The 10,430-nt window shown below is 32.8% G+C and overlaps 1 protein-coding gene across 1 annotated transcript; it reads right to left on the bottom strand.

Moving 5' to 3' along the window:
- Positions 1 to 1,219: 1,219 nt before the first annotated feature.
- Positions 1,220 to 2,809, bottom strand: LOC139526704 (GATA zinc finger domain-containing protein 14-like). Its single transcript, XM_071321866.1, has one exon. It carries the CDS (start codon positions 2,807 to 2,809, stop codon positions 1,220 to 1,222), a length of 1,590 nt encoding a protein of 529 aa, XP_071177967.1.
- Positions 2,810 to 10,430: the final 7,621 nt, after the last annotated feature.

Genomic DNA, 10,430 nt, shown 5'->3' with positions numbered 1-10,430 from the left:
GTTACCTTTTGATGGCTATTATTCGTTTGTTTCTCTGTCCTATATTTTCTCCCATTTATCTGTTTATTTATTGTAACCCTGTCGTGTAATGTTGTCATTTTAATGTTATAATTCAGACTGCCATTAAAGCGGGAAGTTTGGCTTGCCACAAAACAAGGTCAACCCACCATTTTTTCATAAAATGCCCTGTACCAAGTCAGGAAAATGGCCAATGTTACATTTCAGTTCGTTTCTGTGTGTATTAAATTTCGCTGTTGTGTCTCTTTTGTGTCGTAGTTCTCTTATATTTGATACGTTTCCCTCAGCTTTAGTTTTTAACCCGGATTTGTTTTTTCTCTATCGATTTATAAATTTGAACAGCGGTATACTACTGCTGCCTTTATATACGACATATTTAAAGCCGGAATCTTCAATGAGAGCTTATTCCCACTGACTCAATGTCAATTGCTGGTTGATGTTTACTCTCTGATGGTATCATTAGCACAGGAAGCAAAACTTATATGCTTGCATGATATGGCATAGTTCACGACCTATTAAAAACCTACGACACAAGAGAAGATTTCAGATTACCTATTGTAAACTAACATTTCTATGATGCAACATTCCGGAATCGCGTGAATATAGAATGTATATATCTTAATTGATACGGTTTTTCAAAGTTTGAATTACCTATAATGATTTCTTTGATAGACGGTTGTTTGGTGTTTACAAGGAGTTCCAGTTGGTGAATATGCAGTTTTTAAAGGTAAACTGTAAATCTGTAACCATATCATTTATGATATATTATGCAATTAAAAAGTGTAGTTTTCATATTTCGTTGTATATACTATTTATGTTTTGATACCTTTGACTTTGATCGATTCTTTGGAACAAAATTAATCCAGAAAATTCGACTTTTTAACATGAATTTCAATAATAAACTATACATATATATTTCAGCAATTGATTTGTTGTTCAAATGCAGTCTTCTCGGAGGAATTTATGTAGGTATTACAATTGTGTACATTTTTGGAAGTGTTATTTTTAATTGATGATCTCATTAAGAAATATTCAAAACTGTTCTTTACAGGTCTATATCAACAAAATAGTATCGCAAACATATATATATAATATACACAAGAATTTGCAGCATAGAAAAAAAATGTAGTGTCTAAAGTATCAAATTTTATCATAGAATTTTCCCCCTGAAAGACAAATATATTTATAATCTGAAATTAGATTAGTGCACTAATTCACGCTCTATTGGTTCGATGTCAGTGTTATTGAGTGAATCAATTGTTGTCGTGGACCACTGTGTGTGTCCAAGATCGTAACCATTTACATGAACTGTTTGGCTATGGTGATCATTATTGTTTGTTTGAACTGGTTGCCATGGTATCCAAGCCGGAAAATTGGAAACACTTTGAGGTTTTGTTCCTAGCATAGATTGCGTTTTGCTACTTTTTTCTGGCTTTCCCAATGAATTTATAGAAATCAATTCCTTGTTGTTTTCTTTACCCCATTGATGATTTTTGTGAGCATGGAAGTTATGGCTATTAGCATGGCCCTGATTGGTTTGATGCACTCTTGCATAATGATTATGAGTCTGGGCACTCCAATTATTTTTGGTTGTACGGTTTTTGCTTTGTTGTTTTTGATGATGATCATATCTTGCAGTGTTAATGTTATTTTCTTGAACCCAATGTTCATTATTGTGCCCGTGGTCATTTTTATTCTGACTTGTCCATGAATTTCCATGGTTTATGTGATTGCGATCATGATTATTGCTAGTGCCAGGATAATTGTTGTTTCCATGATTTATGTTAGTGCCATGATAATTATTGAAATCATGACCAATATGTGTTCCGTAATTTATATTTGTTCCGTGACCAATGTTTGTATCGTGATTTACATTTGTTCCATGATCAGCATTTGTTTCGTAATTTACGTTTGTTCTGTGATTTCTGTTTGTTCCATGATTTACGTTTGTTCCGTGATTTACATTTGTTCCGTGATTTATGTTTGTTCCATGCCCAGAATTTGTTCCGTGATTTACGTTTGTTCCGTGATTTATGTTTGAACCATGACGCATATTGCTATCATGATTATTGTTCATGGTATTCACATGATTATTGTTGCTATGATCCCAGAGGTTTGGAACCATGTGGACTTGATGGTTGTTTCTGTTGTTCTGCTGCATCCAATTATAACTATTTCTATGATTGGTATTTCCGATTGGTTGAGAGATGCTGTTAAATTCGTTGCTTATAATTGTATGATCCAATTGATTCATAACTTGTGGGGAATTGTTTGCATTAATGTGCCTCTTCTCTACACCTTTGATAAGCCCCCATACGTTCATGTTTGAATCTAAACTTTTATTCTTTTTCGTAACTCTCTTCAAACCTTGCCAAACATTGTTATTATCCTTTTTATTAGTTACAGAGTTATCCAATTTCTTTGAGTTGGTCTTCTTTTTGTGTTGTATACCTATTGTATCCCATACGCTGTAAAGTTTGTTCTTTTCTTTGTTTGCTACTTGTTGCTTTGTTGTGTCTCTAAGTATGGCATTTGATTTTTTTTCAGTTTTCGTTTTAGTCATCTCACTTCGACTCTTTACGTCAGGTCTAGTATTAATCATTTCACTTGGACGTGGCTCGATCTCTTTATCCATTTGCATAGCATTGAAAGTAAAAATATCCTTACTTATAGTACCAGTAAATTTTTCGTTTGGATGATCAGGAGAGGTACACGTGCACTGACAATCCATTGCTGCTATCTCCTTTAGAGATAATAAGCAGTTCACCAGAACAATTATCACAAGAAACATAGTTAACACCTGAAAAAGAAAACCACACGTGCAAAGACAAATTAAATGAGAGTCTATGGGCACAATATATGTAATGGATAGAATGACATTAGCAAAATAGTCTATGGGCACAATATAAGTAAAAGATAGAATGACATAAACAAAATAGTCAATTGCACAATATACGCTATAGATCGAATGACATTAGTGAAATAGTCTATGGGCACACTATATGTTAGAGATCAAATAACATTAACATCCCCCTATAAATACTTTCGATATGTTATTATTATAAATATGCCTTATTTAATTCCTGTTAACTTGTAAACTGTTAATATTCAAACTGCACAATGGTTATTTAGATATGGTATAAAACGGCCTTTTAGTTAGGAGGGTTAAAATACTCCTGTTAAAGCAAATGATAACATACGAAATATATACAACCATGAAGGTATCACCAACACTGTGTCATTTCTTTAGAAAAGGCATATAATTTAGAACATACTATTTCAAAATAACCCCGTCCATGGAATAAGAAATTAAATTCTCTGGCAAAGATTTCTTTCTATGATTTTTTTCTTTTTGTGTTCCTTCGGAACAACGAAATTCATAAAGATATTATTTTAAGTGGCGATTTATTTTTAATTCAATTTTTTTGAACAACTTCGTACTTTATTTGGCCTTTTTAGACTTTTTGGATTCGAGCGTCACTGATTAGTTTTTTTTTTGTAGACGAAACGCGCGTCTGGCGTAAATACAAAATTTAATCCTGGTATCTACGATGAGTTTATTTCCATGGATATTTTATGATACTGCATACATAAAAAGATAACCAAATAAAAAAAAAAAAAAAAAAAAATTTAAAAAAAAAAAAACCAAAGGTAATATTCTAACTGTATATAGATCTAATGTACGATTTCTTTCCATCATCACCTTTTTAGCTCACCTGGCCCGAAGGGCCAAGTGAGCTTTTCTCATCACTTGGCGTCCGGCGTCCGTCGTCGTCGTCCGTCGTCGTCGTCCGTCGTCGTCGTCCGGCGTTAACTTTTACAAAAATCTTCTCCTCTGAAACTACTAGGCCAAATTAAACCAAACTTGGCCACAATCATCATTGGGGTATCTAGTTTAAAAATTGTGTCCGGTGACCCCGCCAACTAACCAAGATGGCCGCCATGGCTATAAATAGAACATAGTGGTAAAATGCAGTTTTTGGCTTATAACTCAAAAACCAAAGCATTTAGGGCAAATCTGACAGGGGTAATATTGTTAATCAGGTTAAGATCTATCTGCCCTGAAATTTTCAGATGAATCTGACATTCCGTTGTTAGGTTGCTGCCCCTGAATTGGTAATTTTAAGGAAATTTTGTTGTTTTTGGTTATTATCTTGAATATTATTTTAGATAGAGATAAACTGTAAAAGCAATAATGTTCAGCAAAGTAAGATCTACAAATAAGTCAACATGACCAAAATGATCAGTTGACCACTTTAGGAGTTATTGCCCTTTATAGTCAATTTTTAACCATTTTTCGTAAATCTTAGTAATCTTTTAGAAAAATCTTCTCCTCTGAAACTGCTGGGCCAAATTATTTGAAACTTGGCCACAATCATCATTGGGGTATCTAGTTTAAAAATTGTGTCCGGTGACCCCGCCAACTAACCAAGATGACCGCCATGGCTATAAATAGAACATAGGGGTAAAATGCAGTTTTTGGCTTATAACTCAAAAACCAAAGCATTTAGAGCAAATCTGACGTGGGTAAAATTGTTAATCAGGTGAAGATCTATCTGCCCTGAAATTTTCAGATGAATTGGACAACCTGTTTTTGGGTTGCGGCCCCTGAATTGGTAATTTTAAGGAAATTTTGCTGTTTTTGGTTATTATATTGAATATTATTATAGATATAGGTAAACTGTAAACAGCAATAATGTTCAGCAAGGTCAGATTTACAAATAAGTCAACATGACCAAAATGGTCAGTTGACCTCTTTAGGAGTTATTGCCCTTTAAAGTTAATTTTTAACCATTTTTCGTAAATTTTATATATCTTTTACTATAATCTTCTTCTCTGAAACTGCTGTGACAAATTGATCCAAACTTGGCCACAATCATCTTTGGGGTTTCTTGTTTAAAAAATGTGTCTGGTGACCTGGCCATCAAACCAAGATGGCCGCCACGGCTAAAAATAGAACATAGGGGTAAAATGCATTTTTTGGCTTATAACTCAAAAACCAAATAATTTAGAGAAAATCTGACATGAAGTAAAATTGTTAATCAGGTCAAGATCTATCTGCCCTGAAATTTTCAGATGAATTGGACAACCTGTTTTTGGGTTGCGGCCCCTGAATTGGTAATTTTAAGGAAATTTTGCTGTTTTTGGTTATTATATTGAATATTATTATAGATATAGGGAAACTGTAAACAGCAATAATGTTCAGCAAAGTAAGATCTACAAATAAGTCAACATGAACGAAATGGTCAATTGACCCTTGTAGGAGTAATTGACCTTTGTAGTCAATTTTCAATCTGCTTCCTTTGTTTAATATTCACATAGACCAAGGTGAGCGACACAGGCTCTTTAGAGCCTCTAGTTATTAGGAGCTACCAGATGAACGATGCAGATATAATTTGTCTTATTTTGAATATAAAAAAAGAAGATGTGGTATGATTGACAATGAGACAACTCTCCACAATAGACCAAAGGAGACAGAACTTAACAATTATATGTCACCATAAAGCCTTCAACAATGAGCAAAGCCCATATCGCATAGTCAGATATAAAAGGCCCCGAAATGACAAATGAAGTTCTTTTTAATTCACTGACTACATTAATCGTGTTGTGTCGTGTGTACTATTGTTTTTCTGTTTGTCTTTTTCCTTTTTAGCCATGGCGTTGTCAGTTTGTTTAAGATTTATGAGTTAGACTGTCCCTTTGGTATCTTTCGTCCCTCTTTTAATCCTTTGGTTGAGATAAGCACTGTTGATATCAGTTGGAGTTTTTCATTAACAATTTATAAAAACGTCTATATATCACTTTCATCATATAACGCATTGCCTAAGTCCATATAATTATGACGTCTTGAAAGGGCATTGGACTATTTTAATATCTTAGTTATTTATACTAGCTTTTGGCAAAGTTCATGTTTCACGGTTTACAACCAGTGTATAATTGTCAAAATAAAAACTTGTTTAATAACAGCATTACAATGGTTATTAGTAAATAAACTATTATTGTCATAACAAACATTAATTAGTTGTTTACTGTAATATCCTCGTCACGGAAAACTGTGTTATGTATTTTTTTTAATGCGTTGCATGTTGTAATTAATGACCGCTTAATATTATTCTTGGAAAAATATGATTTTTCATTTCAAGAGCGATAACATAATTATTTTTAAGTTTTAGAATATTAGATTTGAAAGAAAAGTTAAATTCTAAATCAGTCATATAGAACAATGATGTAGAAAAAAGTGTGTATCGTCTCAGTTTTACCGATTGTTTTATTGTAGTGCATTGGTAAAGGAGTTTCGGTCTTCCTTTTTAGGAGGTTGAACGTTTCGTATGGTTAACACTGTTTACACCTTAGATAAGTCTAAGAACACTTATCCACACTCATGTTCTGTGGGATTTATTTTACTGTAAGTAATCAAGGGTATCTCTTCGTCGGTGTAATAGCATGATGATACAAAGAGTGGATCAAATTTTCTTTCTATAAAAGTTATCTTCCAGATACACAATTTACAAGGGTTATGTTTCTTGTTTATATTTTGATGTTATATTTGGTTTTGTTGATCTTCTATTTTTATATTTTAATTTCCCTTATTTTTGTGATGTTTTCACATTTCTCATAATTCTCATCACTAGTTAAATATCTTTACTCAGCAAATAAACTTATCATAGATCCCAGGATTAAAATTTTGCCAGACGCGCGTTTCGTCTACATAAGACTCATCAGTGGCGCTCGAATAAAAAAATGATTAAAAGGCCAAATAGAGTACGAAGTTGAAGAGCACTGAGGACCAAAAATTCCTAAAAGGTTATCTTTTCCTGAGGTAGAAAAGCCTGAGTTTGTTTTTCGAAAATTCAAAGTTTTGTTAACAGTTAATTTATAATTATGAACAAATCAATTATAACTCATGTCAACACAGAAGTGCTGACTACTAGGCTGGTGATACCCTCGGGGAAATAAATCTCCACCAGCAGTGGCATCGACCCAGTGGTTGAAAATAGCCTCATCATTGGTCGAATTCAATTGTGACGTTAAATTTTCTTGATTTCTTCTGAATTTCCTATTGTGACGTCACCTATAAAGAACACATCTTCCTACAAATCTTTGAAAAGGATAGCAAAACTCATAAGAGAAACAGATTCCACCACTAAAACTCAGCAAGCCTCCCGCTATAAATACAAAAATTTAGCTGCTTCGAGTAGAGAAATATCGTAACACACTTGTTGTAGTGATGGAATCTTTATGTGCAAAACAATTAAATTCCAGGACTATTTAAAAGAACAAATTTCTTTAAAATTTCATATTACTTCTTAGTTGATATCATTGCCGGTGCATTGTTTTATTGTATACCCATAATAAAGTTCAGGTTCAAATCTTGTTGTCATGCATTGCATAATTCATTGTATATCATGTCACTGACTTTAGGCAGAAGTCTAGAACTCTAAAGATGAACGTTCATTGACACTGGCTAATTTTATGTGAGAATAGTAATATTTTATGAAAGATAATTTAAATTTGTTAGAATATGGAGGTTATTAACACTATATTATTAAAGCTATTGACCGTCTTACTTCTGTCATAAAACATCCTCTGCTACCATTCATTCCAGCAAAATCATATGATTCGGTTATTCTGTCGGTGATAATTATTAATTTATAATGTAATAACATAAGTCATGTACAAGTAACCGGCTCGTATATTTAAAATTTAGAGTCATTAACGCCTCGAAATGCTGTGTCAAAATCAAAATGTACCCATATCATGGTGATTATTTGTTGATTTTCCTTTCTTGTTTATTCTTGAAGAAAAGAGGCGGTAGATTTGAAAAGGACTATCAATATTCAAAGGTTGAAAACCATAGAAAAGCATTTAGTAAAAAAATCACAGAAAGAATAACAGTCTTCAAACACTAAATTTTGCCAAATAAAGATAACAGTAGTAAACTGCTGTTCGAAATTCATAAATAGATAAAATAACAAATGCGGGTTACAAACTACAACTGAGGGAAACGCATCAAATAATAGAAGAACTACGACACAACAGAAACACAATATTAAAATGTAACACACACAGAAACGAACTATAATATAACAATGACCATTTTCCTAACTTCGTATAGAACACAAATGGTGGATTGAACCTGGTGTTCTGGCATGCCAAACCTCCCGCGTTTATAGCAATGTTAAATATACAAAATTACATGACAGGACTATAATACAAAAAAATGGGAGAACATATAGGACAGAGACACACACGCAAAGTGTCAAAAGAGCACACACTTTCCTTAAACCTAAACCTCCCAAAGAACCACCATATTTGTGTGGCATTACATGCTTTTCTTTTATTTTCTTCTTGAATGATTAAAACAAATTGTTTACATCAATTGACTAATCATATTATATTATGAATATTGAATAATGATATATAATAATTGAATTATTACAATAAATGCTACAAGTAATGCAGAAATAAGTATACAAAACGTTATCTTATCAATAATGATATTTGTGGATTTTCAATCTACTAATTATTACATGTACATGCTATAAGAGTACAATTACATAATTCTATATAAGGCTGGTAAAAAAACTACAATTTAATATTGCTAAAAACAAAACAAAAAACAATCAAAAATTTCCTTAATGATTATTACAATTATAGTTAAAATAAAACTCTTACCGATTCACTTGCTCATAACAACAAAACAACTTGATTTATTGCTGTATCATTGAGAAGAATAATTATTTGTTGATATGTCATATGAGTAAAATGATTGGTCTTGTCAATATGACTAAATCAGCATACGATACGAAAGTGTTTTAACAGTACACATGTTTTAAAAATAACTTCACCAGGTTCGATCAAGACCGTCCAAACACCTGTGCATCAGACTAAACCAAATGGATATAAACTAAATATTCTAATATGACGTGCTTCTTTCGCTTTGTAAACAACACCGTGATAAAATTCTCGATATATCTATACTTAGCGCAGACTCCAAGATGTACACAAATGGCTGTTTAAATATGCCTCCCACGTAAATCCACATGTATCGTAACCTATGTGTAAACGGTTGTGGATTTCGCTGTGTTAACAATTACAATTGAATAAAACCCTACAGAGCATTTATTCTGATTATGATGCATAACAAAAAGAATTTACACATTAGAGAACGGAAAAATGGACAAAAACAAAACAAATTAAAATTCCGCGAAATTCCAGTAGTGATTTTTGCGCATTAACGTCATTTCATAACATGACGTCATACGAATGAAAACGTCAAAGCTGAAGGTTTTTCGATTGCGTTTACCTTCTAAACTCGGATACAATTGCATTAAAATAAAGTATTGAGGTAGGTGTTGCTTGTTTTCTGTTCTATTGCAATATTCGCACATTTACTGATTTCAGCAAGTCAACATGGCGGCTCCTTGGTTACAACATGTCAACAGTGAATTTGACGGTAGCTTACGATAAAAAATGCAAATCTAAAATTGCAAATGTTGGGTTTACTGAGAAGTAAAAAAAGTAATCACATTTTTTTCTAGCGGTTATTTAAGAAATCATTCATGCAGGTTTATTAGATTTGTTTTACATTTACCGAACAGTGGGTAAAATAGAACAGCCACACACACGGTATACCCATCATCGCTTCAGTTTTTTAATGATCGTATTTGTCCTATTAGAATCGAAATAATTCATGGAAGCCATAGATTTGTTGTAAATTTACACATGGCCTGGGCCGTGATATTCGTTAATTTTATCCCTCGCTAACGCTCAGGATAAAATTCGAATATCACGGCCCAGGCCATGTGTAAATTTCCAACAAATATATGGCTTCCATGAATTATTTCTTAAGTAACACACTGGCTACAAGGATATAGTAATAAAGTTAACAAACGAGTACTTCTTGAATGAGTATACTATATTCATCACAAGATGGTCAGTTATTACAAGACGGAGGTGCCATGAATGTTCGTAGATGGAGCATTTTTTAAGTTTATAATCGTATTATTGTTGAAAACAGACACTTCTGTTTAGGATACTGCTGAATGATTTACATAATGTCTCGTAAAAAAAAGTTTAAATCTGAGTCGATGATCTTTATTTGCGATTACCTTTTTAAGGCATTCGACATATGATTCATCTCATGCACTTTGGTAATGTAAATGGGAATTAAACAAACTTATTTTTATTCATCTGATGAGTGTTAAGCCTTTTTCAGCTGATTTTCATAAATTATGTTGTACTGTTATACCACTGTCCCAGGTAAGGGGATGGTTGGGATCCCGCTTACATGTTTAAACGCGCCCCTTTTCATTATGTATGTGCCTGTCCCAAGTCAACAGCCTGTAATTCAGTGGTTGTCGTTTGTTTATGTGTTACATATTAGTTTTTGTTCAATTTTTGTACATAAT

The sequence above is a fragment of the Mytilus edulis genome, chromosome 6 (genome assembly GCF_963676685.1).
Source record: "Mytilus edulis chromosome 6, xbMytEdul2.2, whole genome shotgun sequence".
NCBI lineage: Eukaryota > Metazoa > Mollusca > Bivalvia > Mytilida > Mytilidae > Mytilus > Mytilus edulis.
Note: the sequence above shows the minus strand (reverse complement) of the source record. Positions and strands in the feature narration are given on the sequence as shown.

Bases quoted from the DNA above. Each gene is read 5' to 3' on its own strand.
- LOC139526704 (XM_071321866.1), bottom strand. From the start codon at position 2,809: ATGTTTCTTGTGATAATTGTTCTGGTGAACTGCTTATTATCTCTAAAG.